Below are 21,471 nucleotides of genomic sequence, written 5' to 3' on the forward strand. Positions count from 1 at the left end.
CTCCAGAGCCGCTATTTTTTCTTGATAATCTGCTGCCATAATACTGAAAAAATTATTAATTTTATAATTTGTTATGCTATTTTAAATGTTTTAATATATAATTCAATCTCTATTTACATCTTGTCTCCAGCGTCATCCATGATTTCTTCCATTGTTAAATCATTGGTCAAAAATCAATAGAAGTATTTACGCTGTATAAATAATAATTGTTAACGATTTAGTTTATGGTTATAATGATTGTTCATAAGCATAAGGTAAGGACTGTGACATAAAAAAATTCGATGAATTTAAAATCATTTTAGATTTGTTTTTATTTAACCAATATTAAATTAAAGTTAATCTACAACATTAATGGAAAATCGTTTTAGGTTTATTCTATTAATGTAGATTAACTTTAATTTAATATCGGTTAAATTTTAAATTCATCGAATTTTTTTTGACGTCACATCACAGTCCTTACCTTATCCCTATGAACAATTATAGGCATAAACTAATAGCGATAAGGACTATGATCAAATATAAAAATTTGATTAAAAAGTTGATCTACATTAACCTAAAATAATTTTAAATTAATCAAATTTTTTTGAATTGATCATAGTCCTTATCCCTATTAGTTTATGGTTATAATGAGCAGTGCAAAAAAAAAGAACAGGCCATAAAATCGTTAACAATTCATTCAGCGTAAATGCTTCTATTGATTTTTTACCCATGATAACAAAACAATGTAAAAATGGAAGAAAACATGGAGATGGACGATACTGGAGACGATATGTAATTAGAGATTATTATATATTAAAACATTTAAAATAGCATAACAAATTATAAAATTTATAATTTTTTTCAGCATTATGGCAGCAGATTATCAAGAAAAAATAGCGGCCCTGGAAGCTGAGCTACGGCAAGCGCGACAGCAGTTAGCTGCTGCAAACGTAGCTCAGCCAACAGGATCAAAAACGACGCCGGAAGAACAGCCGACCCCACAGCCAGAAGAACAGCCAAACGGGTCGACGGAGTCAAATCCTGCGCCAAATCCGAAGAGTCAACTCAGTCAGCAGACTTCTACCGGGTCGAGCGGACCAACCGGGCCGAGCGGACCAAGCGGGCCGAACGGACCAAGCGGGCCGAGCGGACCAAGCGGGCCGAGCAGATCAAGCGGGCAGAGCGGATCGAATCCACAGCCTTCACAGCCAAGGACACGAGAATCGCAGAACTTGCAGCTGCAAACATATCAACCGCGAGAGGAAGTTGCGACCAAGATACGTAAGTATTTTATTTTAAATGTCACACTATTTTATTCATAATTTTATTCATATACATAACATAATAACGTACTTCTCAAAAATCTGTTAAAGCGCGACGATGGCAGAAGAGCCGCCACAGCCGCGGACACAGGGGTGGACAAGGCGGACGAGGTGGACGAGGCGGAAAAAAAAATATTACACAAAATATTATTTTAATTTTCAAAAATAATGCTACTTAACAGTGTTATTATTAATATGCCCTTTTTATGATTTAATGAATAATAAATATACCCTTCAAATATAAATAATAATACGTTTATTAACCTGTTATTTCCCTGTTCCAAATTTCTTAGATATATAATAAAGTTCCAGCGGAATCAAGAGACACTTAAACTAATAATAGATGAGATTATAAGAAAAGAAGATAAATAAAAGGGAACATTTTCCTTCTATATATAATTATAAATAAAAAAATTAAATAATTTAATTTTAATACTTTGGTATATATGGATGCCGTACCTGAAATGCCACATGGAATATATGTATAATACATTTTTTTTCAAATACATTACATTGTTACATTTATTACATTAATACGTTTTTTATTTTACATTAGTACAATGCTTTCTTTTTTTAATTTTTTCAAATCATAATATATAATTAGTAATCTAAATCTAAATACATTTATCACATTATTATATCGGTATGATCTCTACAAACAATTATTTCTAATGCTTACAATTGCAAGAATTTTCTTATACGTGTAGAATTTTCCCTTTTGATTGTCAATCGAAACTAAAATGCCGATAGCTTCATGGTCTTCACCTAAAATGAAAGCAAAAAGTAACATATAAAATATCGCATATATAAATTAATATTACATATTACAATATCCTACACTAAATCAGAATCGACACACAATCACTTACTGAAATTTCTTGGATGTCTGCTTGTTGTCCAGCGAGTGCAGAATCATCATGAGAGTCACACGAATACCTATACTTCAGTATCCATAATCTATTCCTGAAGGTGTTTGCAGACTGTATGGACTATTTGCTACTCCTCGTCCAAAACCGCCTCTGCAAGATTCATTAATTAGGTTTATATAGAATTACTTTAAAAGAATAAAAATTATAAAAAAAGACTGTACCTGCTAGGATACATTGCAATTCTAGGTAACATAAATCCTGCCATTGGTGATATGGAATTAATGTCATCTTTCCACCAAACCGCTGTATTCCTCCCATTCTTCATCACCCATTCTTCATCATTCTCAAAACTTCATAAACCATCAAATATCCTTCTTCTTTTTCCTCGGCCTGTGGTCATTTTCCTCTCCTGCAATAAAGTATCTAAGTATGTAGGTCATTCAAATCAAATCGGGACTTTTGAGTATTGATTGTTAATTAACAATTATAGCAACATTTAACTCATCCACAATTCTATATCACACATCTTATCTATCTCATCGATACCAATATAAAATCTGAGCTTGTTACTCAATGACTAATTAATTTTACATTGGTATTAATGATTAAATAGATGAAGTGTAACGTAGAATTGTGCATCTGTTAAATATTGATAACGTTATAAGGAGATAAAAACTGGCTACACAATATCATATACAAAATTACAAGAAAGTAAAATTCCACACAGCAAAATATATCAGATATGTTTTAAAAATCTATACGTCAAAATATCTGTTATACATAACAACAATCAGTATCAGAATATTTTAAGAACTGAAACAAAATAAACTTGAAACGAATGTTTCAGAAATATCCTTTTGTATCAAATATTTTTTTATTATTTGTGAGAAATAAACAATACGTTATATCACATAATGTCCTGCAAAATATTATGAGTACTTAATAATAAGAAAGATACTTCAAATAAAACTGAAATATAAAAATATCTGATTATTAAATCTCATATTTTACTGTATGGATAAAATATTTACGTCTACAAACTTTTACGATTCAACACGCAGCAAAATATCTTAAAGTCTATCTATATGTCAGAATATCTGTAAAAGCTTGATTGAGTACCTCATATAACTGTCCACGTTCCACTCTTTTTCTCATCCCGGCCCTTTCCGCTGTCCGCTTTCCCTTTCTCTCTCCCCTTCTCCCTCAAGGTTTTACCATCAAATCAATCGACATAATTATTAACTTAATAGACATCAAACTCAAACGGTATCAATAATTGATTTGATACACTACTTCACGAAACTCACTTGATCACTTGACATCATAATAATAACCTTATTATTATAACATACACGATAGTGACGTGACGATGCGAACGCCACATGGTAGCGGATAAGCGAGATGGAATTTCGTCCCTCATTTTCGGCACCCGCACTACCCGCAGAGATACCTACAAGGTTGACGATAATGACGACGACGACGACGACGTATCTTAAATGAAATTTTGACATTTCGGACTTTGCATCGCAATACCTCCACTCGTAGAGCATGTAAAGGAAAAATAAAAACAGTTTTCTTATATAAATCGATCCCAAGCTTTCGATTGAGCCTAGTTAGAACTCGATCGGTTTAGCCGTTTCTGAGATCCGATAATCTCGGGTGCTCGCAAGTCGCGTACTCGCGTAAAAGAGCACGGTCGGTCTCGCTGCGCTCTCACTTGGCGCGAGCCACTACCGTGTCTCTTGATCTCTCTTTATCTCTCTTTTTCTCCATGACACGAGGTGACGCTGAAAATAGTCAATTTCTAACACTGAAGGGATAATGAAAAGTATATAAATATATAGACATATTTATTCCTCTCTTTTAGTATAAAGTATAAAATTATTTAAAATTAATATTATATTTGTAATTCTTTTTTTGGTTAAATCCGCCTCGCCCGCGCCATCCGCCTCGTCCGCGCCATTCGCCTCGCCCGCGCCATCCGCCTCGCTTGCCACGGCTTTTTTGCCATCGGACTGTAATAAAAGTATATAGGTCATAATTATATATAAGTTTATCGTTCCAGGGTTAATGTAAAAAAAAATATTTACGTCGCTGGTCGTTGGTCGCAGATTCATTGTCAGTCGTTGACTGCCCAGGCTCTCGTAGCTCTTGCTCGTCCAGTTGGGAGCTCGGCCCCGGTTCTGGTTGCGAGTTCAACATCGGTTGCGTCCCCGACTCCGATGTCTGGTTCTTTTGTTGTGCAGCGAACTGCTGCTGCATCTTTCTCATTTGCTTCTCAAGATCAGCAATCTTCTTATCTTTAATAAGTCTCTTTTGTTCCTGCAGTGATATTACAGCAGCATGTTGTTGTTGCATTTTTTTCATTTGTGCTTCCAGGTCGGCAATCTTTTTTTCTTTATCTTCGGCATTATTTGCGGCTGCCATTATGCTAAAAAGGATAACTTTTATTAATGTTGTTTTAAATATTTTAATATTTAATATTATGAATCTACTTACACGTCGTCATCGGCGTCGTTCATCTTTTCTTAATGTTAGATCAGGGGTTTAAGGACTATAGAAGCACTCACTCTGTATGAATAGCCCGATTTTTAATGATAGTTTATGGTCATGATGAATGTTTATAGGGATATGGTTCTATGTCCAAAATTTCGATTAATTTGTTTTAGGTCTTTTTATTAACGTAGATTTATTTTAATTTAGTCGGTTTTTTTAACTAAACAACCCAGATAGCACAATATAAAATATTTATAAAATATTTGTAAGAAGAATATTTGATAAACATTTATAAAATTTAAAATAAATATTTATACCGTTATTATAAATACATTATTTTAACTGTGAAATTTTGAATATGTCTATTGATACAATTTCGCAATTATTCATTCATCTCGCTACTTACAACAAAATTAATCTCGATAAATCTGTAAAGTTATTCAAATTTTATTAACATAAATTTATTTTGGTTAATTTGTTTTACTTTTTACTTTGTTTTAGTTAAAAAAAAACTGATTAAATTAAAATAAATCTACGTTGATAGAAACATATCCTTATAAACATTCATCACGACCATAAACTATCATTAAAAATCGGGCTACTCATACTAGAGCACTAAAAAAGTAGGTATTCTCACGTCCGCCATTTTTCTTCAAACTAGCAAGTAACTAGCATAATGTTTTACATATATAATACATTGCAATAATCTTTACAGTCTCAAGATCATAAATGTCGTGTCTTCGTTTCATTGTCGCATAAAGTTTGGTGCTTCCAAAGATTATTGACGTATATATATATATATATATATATATATATATATATATATATATATACAAAACATACCTAATCTTTCATGCTAGTTAGAAGAAAAATGGCGGACGTGAGAATACTCACTTTTATAGTGCCTTACTCATACAGAGTGAATGCTTCTATAGTTCTTTAAACTCCTGGTCTGACATTAAAAGAAAAAATGGACGACGTTGATGATGAAATGTAAGTAGACTTATAATATTATTACATATTAAAATATTGTAAACAACAATAATGAAAGTTATCCTTTTTAGCATAATGGCAGCCGCAAATAATGCCGAAGATAAAGAAAAAAAGATTGCCGACCTGGAAGCACAGATGAAAAAAATGCAGCAGCAATATGCTGCTGTAATAACACTGCAGGAACAAAAGAGACTTATTAAAGATAAGAAGATTGCTGATCTTGAGAAGCAAATGAGAAAGATGCAGCAGCAGTTCGCTGCACAACAAAAGAACCAGACATCGGAGTCGGGGACACAACCGACGTTGAACTCGCAACCAGAACCGGGGCCGAGCTCCCAACTAGACGAGCAAGAGCTACAAGAGCCTGGGCAGTCAACGACTGACAATGAATCTGCGACCAACGACCAACGACGTAAATATTTTTTTTTACATTAACCCTGGAACGATAAACTTATACATAATTATAACCTATATACTTTTATTACAGTCCGATGGCAAAAAAGCCGTGGCAAGCGAGACGAATGGCGCGGACGAGGCGGATGGCGCGGGCGAGGCGGATTTAACCAAAAAAAGAATTACAAATATAATATTAATTTTAAATAATTTTATACTTTGTACTAAAAGAGAGGAATAAATATGTCTATATATTTATATACTTTTCATTATCCCTTCAGTGTTAGAAATTGACTATTTTCAGCGTCACCTCGTGTCATGGAGAAAAACAGAGATAAAGAGAGATAAATCGTTTATATTAATTTATAGAATTTATGTATATTGTAAGAAAAGAATAAGAACTAAGTGCAATGGTAGCTGGATGTTAGTTTTGAAGTCTCTTTGATATAACGCGTGATTACCTTGACATTTGCAACTCTATTGCAGCAAATATTCTTACTAATTTACGTATCAAAGAAACGTAGTATATGTAACAATGTCCCAATTTTGAGATCACCGAGGATCTATTAACACTAAAAATAAACAGTGTCTTACGTACATCATATACAACTTTAATGTTGGAAACATATTTACAAGTGGTGTAACAGTATAAATGATATTCTAATGCAAAAAGGATGACGTTTTATCATGAGATAGTTTAATATAGATATTGTTAATAAAAATTTTTCACAGCTTCTACAGGCAAAGTATGGTGTGACAACATAATTTTGTAAAGGAGTTTATGCAAAGAATAAATATAATACAATCTATTTATTAAATAAAAATGTTATATTTATTACAAATTAAATGCATTTGCACAAGATCCAACCTAGAACCAGGGCTGAGCTTAAAGACCTATAACAATAGCCTAGATCTGCGACCAACGACCAGCGACGTAATCAATTACTGATGTATAGTTCAATCAATAACTTTATCATCGGCGTTTCACATGTGCAACGTTTTAAAAAGGTACATCTGTAAAAGAAAAGTAACAATAGATGATACATATCTTTTTTTTAAATACTTTGGCTAATTATCAAATTAAATTAAATATCTTAAATAATTTAGCGATTCTATATTTCCATATCTTTATAGTTTGAAATGAGTTCTTTGTTTTAGCGACAAGTTCTAAGGAAGTATATTTCTTAAAATTTCTCAGCTTTAAAAGACAATTATTTTTAATTTATCTCATTATATAATTTCTTCTTACCTTCTCCTTTTAATGAAATAATTAATACATTTGCATTTCAAAATCTTTTCACGGGTACACTGATCTCTTAAAGAAGTGCATTAATCTTATTTGACAACCTACAAAAAATATGATAAATATTAATTTAGTTATTCATAGTAATTCATAGAATCAAACATTATGGATATCACAAATGATCCACAATTCTATATCATACAACATCTCATCTATCTCATCGACACCAGTGTAAAATCTGAGTTAGAGTTATGTTAATCTCTGATTAAATAATTTTACATTGGTGGTGATGATCAATAGATGAAGTGTGACGTTGAGTTGTGCAGCAGTTAAATATTGATAACGTTATAAGGTTAAGAACCATCTTTTGTCAATTAGAAGATCTAACAAAATTTCAAATGAATGGAATGGTTTTAATAATACTATTTTATTCTTTACTTTACTAGTAACATATAATTGTATCTTGGTGACAAATGTAATACCTTGGTGATGGTGATAGTTCTTATCCTTACAACATTATCATTGACAATTACAGCAATAATACACATTTTACATCACGCAATATCTACCTCATCGACACAAGTGTAAAATCTTAATGAACGATGATTAAATAGATGGTGTTAAAAATCATTAAATAAATTATTTAACCTCCACTACACATGTCACTTGACACGAGCTGACTTGTGGCCCGAGCAACCTATGTGACCCATTATAAAATTAAAATAAAATAGCTCTCTGATTTTACATTAGTGTCGATGAGAGATGAGATGTTGTATGATGTAGAAGAATTGTGTATTGGTTAAATGTTGCTGTAATTGTCAATCAATCAATCAATATTAATTAAAAATGGTTTTAACAATACTTTTTTAATTCTTTTTTTACTTAAACGACGACGTTTCTTAAAAACTGGTAACATATATCATTGACAATTACAGCAATAATATATGTTATTCTCTAATGGTGTCAATGATACAGCAATAAACCAATACACAATTTTACATCACATACCATCTCATCTATTTTATCGACACAAGTCTTAATGTACTATGTTATTCTCTAAATGAATTATTTCTTAATGTACTATGTTATGATTAATAATAATAATTATTTAATTTTACATTGGTGTCGATGATTAAATAGATGAGATGTTTAAAAAAAACATAACCTCACACTTTATTTTACATATCACTTCGCATAAACTGGTAGTAACACAATGGCGCGAGCGAGCGACTGGCAACCCATGTGACTTATAATAATAACATTGCCATATACGGTGCTATAGTGACGATGCGAACGCCACACGTAGCAGATTCGCGAAATGGATTTTCGTCCCTCATTTCGGCACCCGCACTACCCGCAGAGATACCTTCAAGGTTGACGACGATAATGATGACGACGACGTTTCTTAAAAGAAATTTTGGCTTTTCAGACTTTGTGTCGCGATAATCTCCATTCATAGGACATGTAAAGAAAAAATAAAAATGGTTTTCTAATATAAATTGACCCCAAACTTTCGATTGAGCCTACTTAGAACTCGATCAGTTTAGCCGTTTCTGAGAATCCGAGAGACTCGGGTGCTCGCAATCGCGTACTCGCGTAAAAGAACGGGTCGGGCTCGCGCTGCGCTTTCACTTGGCGCGAGCCACTACCGTGTCTCTTGATAAAATGTTCGTGCATCAATTAATGTATCAAAAAATGTCAAATAAAATGTCAAAGTATCAACCAAGCTGTATTAAATTGAATTAAATTATAATTTGAATTAAAGTCAATTATATTAAATTAAATAAAAATCAAAATGTCAATTGAATAGTATTAAATTAGAATTAAATTGTCAAAGTCGCAAATTAAATTGAATTAAATTAAATTAAATCGTGATTAAATAATATTAAAATTGAATTCAATTGAATTAAATTTCTAAACGGCAGACTGGGGTAATATTGTATCAGAATCTATTCGGTTGTTAAATTATTAAGTATTTAATTATTAAAATAATTTGAAATAATTTAGAATGATGGTCGAAAAGTGATTACACGCGGCAGAGTGTTCACTTGTAGAGATTGATGACAGCTTGATTGAGATTATATAAATCAGATAAATAAAATTATTTAATTTAATTACTCACCAAAAGATCTTCGGGGATATATGAATTATTGAGGCTGGATCCTCTTATAGTTTTATAAGTTTTTATTTCTTTCAATTACAATGTTCCTTCTATAGTCGACAAAATGGCGGATGCTTCTTAAAATGGCAAATATGCGGTATAGTGTTGAAGTTCAGTGCGCAATGTGAACACTCTGAGATGTACGGTCTTACTACTTGAAAAGTCCGGCGCGCAATGCCGATCCGCCGCGGCACTCGCTTTTATATTGTTCGAGTTTGTAGGCCGCGAAGTGTGGTACGAAGTAGGAGTTGCATCATTCTCGCTTCTAATTTCAAAGGGTGCCGCGGCATAATTTTACAAAGGATGTACTTGTATCGGATGTTTAGTCTTTCGAGATACAAAAAAATATCATATTACCTTTTGATCAAACAATTTCGCAAGTGACTCACGATGACTCATACCCGAGCGTGAGAATGGAATTTATGCATCTTATGCATATAAAATATTCATTCAAATATTATAACTGTGAAATAAATTATTAATTAATGTTTCTACGACTCGTACGCTTGCGGAGGTTTTATACAATAATATTTCTTTCATTGTAAAGCTTAGTTTTTGCAAAATTTAATTGTTAATAGACGCTACGCATTAATTATTTGATATTTAACGAAATTAATTATTTATAATACTTATTTGTTGAGATAATGACTTTATATGGTAATATTAATTGATACAAATAGATTTTATATTATTTAGAGTTCTGTTTTATTAAGATTAATTATTAACTGAGTCTGAATAATTGAATATGCGTACGTAGGTATGTTTTATCAATAAACTGATTGTTAATTAACATTTATCTTCGTGGTAACAATTTTTACGTACAGTAATAGTGGTTCTCAAACGATATATGTAACTTTTATATTTTTTAAACCTTCGCAAGTGTGTTATTAATGAATATTTAGTTGCGCGTAATATTTCATTATTCAAGCGTTATAATATTTGCACATATTTTAAATAGGGATTCCCATCTATTACAGTGGTGATCACCTTAGTGATTCGCCGCTCTTGAATTTTTAGCACTTGTAATAATTTCGACGAGCTAACCTTGAAGGCTTTTTCGTTATTTATGCGATTGCAAAAGTCTTAATAATATTTCTTTTATTAAAAATCACTTGTTAGTAGTTAAAACTAGATCGGTTCTAACTCGGGAGCTCCGAGAGGGGTGCGGGTGTGCGGGGGGAACTCGTAGGCGCGAGGGAGAATGACGTCACGCGGGAAGGGGGATCTCGCGGTGCGGGAATTGCTGACGCGGGATTTTCGGGTCCGCGGCCGCGGTGCGGGAATTGTGGACGCGGGATTTTCGGGTCTGCGACCGTAGAGGGGGAATCGGGGTCCGCGACCGCCGCCGCCGCCGCCCGCCGCCCGCCGCCGCCGCCGCTGCCGCGGTACTCGCGCTCTCCCTCTGTTGCGAATCTCTCTCTCTCACCCGTACGCGATATTTTTCAGCAGCCATCGCCGCGGTGCTTGCGTTCTCCTTCTACTATGAATTTCTCTCTCTCGCTCGTACGCGATATCTTCAACCATACAGATCTCTTTCTCTTTCGTTGCGCTCTTTCATACGCAGTCACATATATACGCTCCCACCCATCGCACCTTTTCGGTTCGTTTATCAACTACTGAAAGAAAATGAACAATATGATAACATTTGCAAATTTAACTGTAATTATCCGTTCGTACGCATAATTATTATAATATTTATTTAAATAATTTATATATAAAATTATTTATTTAATAAAATAGTATAAATTAATTTAAAAATTTTAGTTTGGCAAACTTTAATATTTAAAACTTTAATTATTAAAAAAAAAATTAGGTTATTAAACGATGTGATAAAAATTAAATGAAATTTAATGTACTAACAATAAGATTGTAGAACAGAGAGTGATGGAGAGGGACTGTAATATTTTAAGGGAACAAGAGGGAAAATAAACAATTTTAAACCATTATATATATATTGTTGCGTGCCGCGTGTCGCCCGATACATCCCTGAAGCGCCAGTCAGCTGACGGACCGATCAATATTTTCGATCGGCCGGTTGCCGGAAGAATTTGTTATTAAAATAATTGAATTGAACGGCTGGTTGCCGGGAAATATTTTGTAAACAAATATTGTAGACAGTTTAACGTCGGACTCCTGCCGAGGAGGACGTGTCACGCGCTTTCTCTGTTGCAATAAAGCTTTTTGAGTTCCATAGACGTTTTGATTTTCTCGACGCGAGTGTGTGTGTGAGTGCGGGAGTGTCTTTCGACGTTCCGGCGCAACAATATATATATATATATTAATTTATTATATAAAAAATTATTAAAAGTATAAAAGTATTAAAAGTAAAAAAAGGATAAAAAAGTATAAAAAGTATATAAAAGTATAAAAGTATATAAAAAGTATATAAAAGTATAAAAATGTAATAATTATAAAAAAGTAATAAAAGAGTAATTAAAATAGCACGTCACTCCCAGATTTCTCCATCTTCGGACGGTGGCTCCATGTTAAATAATCTCCTGAGGTCCCACACATCAGCATTAAAATTATATTGCCCGTATGCATTTTCTAGATTTTGTTTGTTTCTCCACTGGTTCCTTTGACGGAAATACCGCCTCCACCGAGCTGCGGCGATATTGATGAACCCCAATATGCGGATTTCATCGAATCCAAAATAGGGCTGTAAAAAAAAAAACATTTTTATTTAATTATGTATCCAAAAACAAATTTTGTATAGTTGTATCCAAAAACAAATATTATATACCTGTTGACCCACGGGCCCACGTATGGACACTACATTATTTAGCCAAATAATTGATGTGTGGCTCTGCGGCACCCGAACATAGGTACGGCCGTGAACGGCCGTGGTCGGTCCATGTGGGACGTCACCAACGTACACGTACTGAAAAATTAAAAAAAATTCATATTATATTAAATTTATTTTAAAATTTTATATAAAAAAAAGTTTAATCAAGAAAATTATACTTTATTATTTATTTTTGTTTAATTTTCTTAAACAAAAAAGGAAAAAGTGTCGAATAAAAAAAATAATAGAAAATAATACACTAGCAGTATTGAAATAAAACTATAATATTTTTAATTTAAAAAGAATATATTGCTATAATTTGAATATATTTCAATTTGAGTGATTTTTGTACTTACCCCACAACCGGATACTCAATACGCAATCTATGGCCAAAGTTTGACATGTTGCTAGCACTTTTATCGACACAAGCTTTAACAACGACACGAGCTTTTATTTGACGACACGAGCGATCCAAACTAACGTTGAGGAGCAGACCCCCATCATTATATAGTGAAGATGTACGTGACTTTTACTTGAGAAACAAATTTGAAAAAGATTCTCAACCATGTCAGCTTCGTAGAATTTTTTTATCTGCGCTTACCATTGTCTAACAAGAACTAAAACATATGCGATTTATCAGCAAGATTGTCTTATATGATGCTGGCTCGGTCAACGTCTCGGTCAACGTCTCTGTCGAAGTAAAGCACTGTTTTAAAACAACTCCATAAAGAGCATATTAAATGTATTATATTGAATCATATACATCAAACTGCACCATCGAACCACATTGTACATCTGTTGAACCAGAATTGAACCGCTATCGAACCGTATTATACGTCTATAGAACAGCATCATACAGCAATCGAACTGCATCACTAGAATTGAACCGTTATCAAACCACATCGTACAGCAGCCAAACACATCTATCAAATCACAATTAAACCATCGCTTGAGAAATAAAATTTGAAAAGCATATTCTCAGCCACGTCAGCTTTCATAAAATTTTTTATCTGCGCTCGCCATTGTCTAACAAAACGTACGTGATTTATCAACGAGACCGTTTTATATGATGTCTCGGTCAACGCCTCGGTCAACGCCTCGATCGAAATAAAGAACTGCTATCAAACCACATCGTACAGATAAAGAACCGTTATCAAACTGCTTCATACAGCTGCCGAATCATAGTTGAACCGCTATCGAACCACATCATACAGCTATCGAACCACTATTGAAACGTTATCAAACCGTATCATACAGCTATCGATCCGCTATGTAACCACTATCAAACTGCATCATACAGCTATCAAACTGCATTGTACAATTATTTAACCGTTATCAAACTGGATCATACAGCTATCAAATTGCATTGTACAGCTATTTAACCGTTATCAAACTGCATCATACAGCTATCAAACTGTTATCAAACTGCAGCATACAGCTATCGAACCATTATCAAACCACATCATACAGATAAAGAACTGCTATCAAACTGTATTATACAGCTATCGATCCACTATTAAACCGCTATTGAACTGCATTGTACAGCTATTTAACCGTTATCAAACTGGATTATACAGCTATCAAACTGCATTGTACAGCTATCAAACTGCATCATACATCTATATATCTTATATGTACAGGAAAAGGTAGAAATAAACATTTTATTGCGTTTTATTTTTCTTTATTTTGAAAAAATTTCGCAATTATTTTGGTGTTGCGACCACCAGTTATATATTTTAAATACATTTTGTAAAGCACAATTCTTAACATGTTTTTCACATCGTATAGTATTACTAACATCTAGATTATTTAAAGATTCAATGTCTTCGTAATCCGCATCCAATGTCTTGATATATATCCCATCATCGGCATCGAGTATGTTTATCAACCATTCTCGTTTCTGAAGTCCCTTAATGTATACGATAGTTTTTCTGTCATCATCTTCCGTATTACACACAGCAGATGTAATCAGACGTTTCGCCATGCTGTACGGTATCATCCCGTCTTTCCATTGCAATCCATGATGATATGCAATCAACCAAGAAGCGCAAGACTTGTCGGATTTTGTAAGAACACGCCATGGCATGGGGCTAGCAAAAATGTAATGCGTGAGAACGAATCCTTTTCTCAGTACCGCCACTTCCTTTACGATAAATTTTTTATCGACAATGAATCCTTGCAGATCCACAAATGTCGGTACAATCATTATGAGTAACTCTTCAAGACTGTACTTTAATACCAAATATCTCAGTTTTTATCAGTTTGATGTTACATGATTTTGCGCACTACGTTGGACAACGGACAATATTCAATTACACGATCATGTAAAATGAGACAATAAGCGGTAGTATTCGTGGGAACATTTTCTTTGCAATCAAATTCTATGCGCACATCTACGGTAGCACTCTTGACGGATTCGTTTTGTCGCGAACAGTCAATGACCCCAAAAGGCCCTTTTTCCAAGAATGTGATTACGTTGAGCAGCGTTTCACACTCATATCCATAATAAGATTTACCAAAATGTCGATACATGTCATACAGAATTGCATATCTAGATTTACGAAAGTCTAAATTCATATCGTCATACGGATAAAATTCGGAGTTTAGATAAAGTTTTATGTTGGTCAAATTACAGTCGTCAAAGATTGTAACATCTTGAGATATGATATTTTTTCGACCAGTCTGCAGTGCGAAGATAACGAAGTGCGGTTTCTCGAGCTGAATTGCAGTTTTAACAGCCCATGAATGTTTCGTCGTACTCTGCAGCAAAGGGTACTCATACAGATCCCAGGAGCGAAAACTCATACTTAGACATTGTCCACTCTCCAAAGCTCGCAGCAATGATAATTTGTTGACTTCGTTTAACGTAACATGCGGCATTCGCCACTGCACTTTAAATAATTCAATTTCCGGTTGAGCCGTAGAATTTCCGACGATAGAATTGTTATCGTTGCGCGTTCGTATCAAGATCAATTCGTGACGAGCGTTAACAATCACGCGTTTGTAATCTTCGCAAAAGCCCAATAATACACTAAGCGGTACGCAAAAGTTGAAGTATCCTTCTGGTAGGTTATACGAAAATTCCCATCTTGCATTCTGCATAATTACTGCTTTGTCATATGATAACGATACATAGTTCTTGAGAGTACTGGTTATTCCAACGTTTCTGTTGCGATCAATTTCCACGCCGTTAAGTTCATATCGAATTTCATCAAACATGAACGCTACGCAATTATTTCCGAGATTTATCTCATCTTTATCCTTATCGTCTTTCTTCTTCATCACCAATCTTTCTTCGACGTAGAGAAAACTTTCACATGCTAACGTGTATAAATCCTGCTGTTGTATGGGTATCCTTATTTCATCGCTGTATCCAAAAGTGGTGTTGGCGTACGGATTGTACGTATGAGTCTCAATCTTGACGATGCTGTCGACAAAGATCGGCTCGCCTCCAATGTTCAAGATGTTAGACATCTTAGATATTTCGTACGACGAATCTCAATGATTTTAAAAATTCAACGTTTGACGCGGAGAGTTTCTTTTTATCAGATGATCGAATATTTTTAACTGTCGTACAATTTATGTCACACGGCCGAATATTCTTGATTGGTGTAAAAATTATGTCCTTTACCTGCTCATTCAACACGAGCATCTTCGTACGTGTAATCTAACGGTAATCTCTCCGCGAAAATTGAGTAATTGACCGTTCTGATCCACAATGCGAATCGTCAAATCAGTAATGCTCCGTGCGACGATTGGAAGGTAAATGATCTGTGCAGGCGTTTTCGATATCTTATATCCTGGTGGCACCCTCGGTGAAAATTCATGTATCGTGTGTACGCACTTGTCGTTGCTGTACGCACCTGCAGTCACGTTACATTCTATGCGAATAATTTATGATATTTATAGGTGCATCCGATTCATGCCACAATCGCGATTCAAGAATACGAAGCGATGAAAATCCCAACAGCGATCCGATGTTGTTAGGTTTAATGAAATTTATCCGATAAGCACACATAATCTCGCTCTTCATTGTATTATTGTTAGCACGAATCACCAGCGGATATTCGCTCTCGTCTTCATTTTCTTTGCGAAACGTCCTCTTTCCCGCAACATCGGGATGAGATTGTAAAATTGCGCGTTTCAAATATCTATCTATATCACGCAATTCATACGATCCTTCCGGAATCATAATTTCTTTGTCGTCTTTGTCATAGTAAAATTTGTTATTCGATGAATTTACATTAGGTATGGTATAATATGTTTCAAAATCTGTGAGGCCGAGCTCATAATCGCCATCGCTCAAATCTACAGCTGGAAAATAGCTTACCGCGAGGATGCTACTCTTGCCGGTTAGCGTAAACGTCAGTGACATATTGAAACAAATACTGAGTTAAATTGCACAATGTTAGCCTTTAAATTGATTATTAACTGTTTGGAGAAAACGCAAACACAGTTGACCGCAGTTGCTTTGATCGTAACGTTGATATGGCGTGTGATTGTACTCGATCCGCTTTACATCTAAATATTGCACCAATTCTTTCGGCGGTCTAAGATTGCCGAAACTATCAAAGTATATAGCGCGATCTCTCCTCTTTGCGTATGCCACCCAGTGTGTACCCGATCCTTCAGCATTATCTAAATTTACAATACCACTCTCGTTTCGATATGTTCCAGCCGTTGGTAATGCCGTACGCATAAAAATTCTTTTAAAGTATGGAATGCGCATACGTTTTGCTAGCTGTAATAATTGTATGTTGGTAGTTACACCTTTCGGCATTTTTAACGTCTTTTTGACGTTTTTTTTTCTTTTCATCAAAACTCCTTGTCCACGCTTGTATGGAGCGAGATAAACTCCATGACCTTCCATGACGTGATTATGACGTTTCAATTCTTTCAGCTGACGCTGCGCTGCCTTGTTATCATTCACAACTTTCGCAACTCCCGCCGACCAACGACCCGAGAACTCCCAATAGCGGTAGAATGGGTAAAACACCTCCGCGTTTCGCTACCGGAAGTATTCGTTTACTCGCTCTTTTCTTTTTATCTCTTTTTTTCTTTTTCAAGCCCATACCGATTTTCGTCTTAGTTTTCATAGCTGCCCAACGGTTGCTGCAGCAGCTCTTTCTCCGAAAGTCGAATCGTTCGCTGTAATGCGTTTTTGCGCTTCCGCAGCGAGTATATTGTCAGCTGCGTGTCGGTGAGTTCGTTGCTCCTGGAGTACGCAATGTCGTGTTCGCGACACGCCACGTCCAACGGATTAATACTCCGATCGCCTCTGGCCAATCGCTTTTTCAGCCTAGTACCCGGACCGCAAAATTGATATCCAGGTATATACAGTTCAAAAGGAAGCGCATTTATCGCACGATTTAACAAGCTGCGACCTACCGCTGGCATTCGCGACAATTCTTTATCAACGGTGCGTGGCCGTCGATGTGCGTCTGCTGCCACGATTGATTATAATGCTCGTAACAACGACGATAGCTTTGAACCTCTGGATCAGTCTTTATATGTTCCGGAAGCCTGTCCCACACGTGTTCGATATAGTTGCCACACACGCGTAGCAAAATAGGTTTCGATACGAATTATAACTGTTCGGCGCTCAAATCGAGTATATCAGAGGGATGTGACAATATGAGAAACATTTTACATACTGAGCAATTTTGCTCGGCGCGTCTCTATAAATAGATCGGTCTTAATATAATTTTTATCAGTTCTTATGAGAGGGAAAAAATATGCGGTTCGTACAACATTCACCAGCGATTAAAATAACAAATTTCGATGACAGGATAATGTCCGAACGAAAGATACGGAGACATGGAAACATGTTGCCGAGTTCTATACGCGATATAATTTGCGGTCCGTCAAATTGTGGGAAGACAAACGTATTAATAAGCTTGTTGGAAAGTCCGCATGGAGTACGTTTTGAGAATGTGTATGTGTACTCGAAATCATTACAACAACCGAAATATCGATATTTGGAAAATTTATTGACACCGATTGAAGAAGTTAGTTATTTTGCATTCTCCAATAACTGTGATGTCATTCAGCCGAGTGAAGCGCTTTCGAATTCCATTTTTATTTTTGATGACGTGGCGTGTGATAAGCAAGATACGAGACTACTTTGCAATGGGGCGACACGTGGACGTCGACTGCTTCTATCTCTGTCAGACGTATGCAAAGATACCGAAACATCTTATACGCGACAATGCAAATTTGCTAATTTTATTCAAGCATGGTACTAATCTAAAACATGCGTACAACGATTATGTAAATACCGATATGTCTTACGAAGATTTTAACAATTTATGTCATACTTGTTGGCAACAAAAGTATGGATTTTTAGTGATAGATAAGGATAGTACGCTAATGGACGGTATCGAAAAGGATTTAATGACTTCGCAATACCATAAAGCAGTTAGTTGTTTTCGATACGTTGACCAAGTAGCGTTTCTCAACATGGATAACACAGATAACAGTATGAATCGTGAGAAGATTGTGAAAGAGATTGCAAAAACGAGTGATTCAATTCGCAAAAAATATCGCGCTTTGAAAGTGGGTAAAGAAGAGATGGCGTTGGAGAGACACTTTAAGCCCATTGTCGAACCATTAAAACAGATTGTTGAAAACACCGTTGGTGATGTATCAGATCCGATTAGGAATGAAACATTCTTTTTGGGGGAAGACGAATACTCAGAACCAAAACCGAAACGAAAGCGATTAAACGCTTCGCTTAACAATTCTATAATGTCCTCTACTCCTGTTAAAAAAATGAGACGATCAAAAACTGTACCAAACAATTTGAATGAAACATCGCAAATATTACATGATAGCGATTTATCATACAGTCATGTACCTTCTGTCGAAGACGTTTTTGAAGTCGCAGCCAATGAATCGCTTGTGACGTCTATTCGACAACAGTTGGAAACGCGAGAAGGACGTGAAAAGTTGCACGCACATTATGGTCCATTAGGTCAAAAATATATGGGAGCTGTTCTGAGTGGTAAAAAACTAGTCATAATAAATACTGTTTATGGAGTTTATTTCACCGACTTTGGAACGATGCTCGGCGATAAACGCATCGACATACATAAGAATGACAGCATAGTCATAGATGGTAAAATATATGTGGGAACGCCTGGTCTGTACGAATTAATTTTCATGAAAATGCCCAACATGTACACGAATAATGACCTGCAGAATTATAAAAACATTCTATTGGCAACAAATGCATATAGACGCGGGCATATTGCACATAATCAAGTAATAAGCAACAAAGGGTCTAAATATACAAATATAATTGCGCCCTTAGTAACAGACATAAAAGTTGGACAAGGTATACCGAGCGCTATTACATTAAATGATAACAAAATCGATTATGTTCATTGGGATGATCCCAACGAGCTTGTGGATCGCCTTCGATTGCTCGAGGCCTCACACCAGGCAGGGCACAATGCTCACGACAACGAGATTCTATCAATTATTGAAGAACTTCGCGAGGCTGATCTTATTATAAATTAAAACTGCATGAAACAAACCATTTAGTCAACATCGAAATGTCAATCAACAAGTTTGGAACATCGCTTGGAAGAGGTGGTGCGGAACCATACTACCAATGGAGTGGATTAGTCAGAAATTACGTGCACGATAACGCTCTTTGCATGACTACCACTGATTTTGATGCAAAGTCGCGCAAAATTCGACGTGTAGCGCTGCCTGTAGACGATACTGATGCAGCCAATAAACGATACGTGCAGCAGACCGTGAAAATTTTAAAGGGTGATGACAGGTGTAACGTCTTGGAAGCGTTAATTCCCGAAGATACCAAATCTATGGTTACCCGAAACGTTACTTCCGCGCGTTACCGGTCGAAAATTAGAACCGTTTTATATCCCGTCGGTGATTACTAATCGCGGGTAGCAGCTTTCGCGGTTTTCATTAAACGGGGCTCTCTATTTGTAATTTCAGGGCGACCGCAGCACGTCTGCTTAATTCCCAGGGAACGCCGAGAGCCAGAAGGATCGTTTATCGCTTATTGAGTGGAGAAAATAAAGGATGAGAGACGGGGTAAATGATTGTTTTTATTTATTTATTTTTGTTTATTTTGTTATTCATTTATTTTATATTTATTTCTCTGTAATAGATTCTCCTTTGTTGAAGACTGCGTAGTAATGCTGGAAAATCAGTGAAAAATGGAAGATCGGGATTTAATAACCCGTAAAATATTTGATACATGTATTGATTATTAAAAATAAAAGATGTGGGATTCTGATATAAGAATTATTGACTTGTAAGGAGCTTGATATATGTGTAATTGATTATTTGAAATAAAAGATACAGTATTCTGACACTCATGCGTTAATATAATGTAATTGTGAGACAAATGACTTGATTTATAATTATTGAATAGATATCAGTATGAATTTGTACGTAAGAGGCAAAAATATTAATATAATCAATTTAATAATAAGTTACAATTTAATAATTAATAATCGCGCCTTTAATTAAATTAATTGAGTGGTGATTTCTTACTTTGTGATAAGATGAGGATTCATTTTGTAATTGAACTGATAATCTCGAAATTATATGAGGCTCGTTAAAAATGAGAAGACGAATATTCGTTCGTGTAGGCGCAATTATTTAAGTAAGAGATATTATGGAATATTATAATTTTTATTATATAAAATATTATATTAAATATAATCTTGTTAAGTTGCTCAGCAGGTGATGACGCAAATAAAAGAATAAAATGTCTAGAGCCGACGCTGGGATTTAGCAATTGATTAAAGTGATATTGAAATTATAGAACATTAATACGATAATAAAATGTCTGCATGAGACTTAAACAGTAATAATTGTCAAATAATAAAGATGAGAGAGATGGTGGATCTCGTGTATGCATTAATAATTTGTATGGATAAAGATTATAATTAAATATCGTCAAAATCCGAAAAGAAATCTGCGAAGGAATTATTCTCTTGAGACTCTTAAATATTGAGGAGTTCGGCGTTTATTAAATCGTGTACCTCATCCGGAAGTGAAAGATCAAGCGACGCGAGATTATCAGAGGATGTAATTTCTTCTCGAGCTACTGGAGACGATCGGTCGGCAGGAGTGACCGGATTAAGATTCGATGACGGGGGAGCTTCGCGTTCTGACGGATCCGTGCCGTCGCTAACCGACGGATCAGCCGCAGATGAATTCGGGAAATCGTCGTTACTTAAACTAAT

At 35.1% G+C, this 21,471-nt stretch overlaps 2 protein-coding genes across 2 annotated transcripts; one reads left to right on the plus strand and one right to left on the minus strand.

Moving 5' to 3' along the window:
* The first annotated feature begins 730 nt into the window (after positions 1-730).
* On the plus strand, positions 731-2,222 carry LOC118644961 (collectin-12-like). The gene is made up of 3 exons (XM_036284951.1): positions 731-771; positions 845-1,260; positions 2,203-2,222. The coding sequence occupies exons 1-3, from the start codon at positions 731-733 to the stop codon at positions 2,220-2,222; spliced, it is 477 nt and encodes a 158-aa protein (XP_036140844.1).
* Positions 2,223-14,509: 12,287 nt separating this feature from the next.
* On the minus strand, positions 14,510-15,715 carry LOC118644963. The gene has a single exon (XM_036284956.1). The coding sequence runs from the start codon at positions 15,713-15,715 to the stop codon at positions 14,510-14,512; it is 1,206 nt and encodes a 401-aa protein (XP_036140849.1).
* Between the last annotated feature and the right edge of the window lie 5,756 nt (positions 15,716-21,471).

The sequence above is a fragment of the Monomorium pharaonis genome, chromosome 3, assembly GCF_013373865.1.
Source record: "Monomorium pharaonis isolate MP-MQ-018 chromosome 3, ASM1337386v2, whole genome shotgun sequence".
In the NCBI taxonomy this organism is placed as follows: Eukaryota; Metazoa; Arthropoda; class Insecta; order Hymenoptera; family Formicidae; genus Monomorium; species Monomorium pharaonis.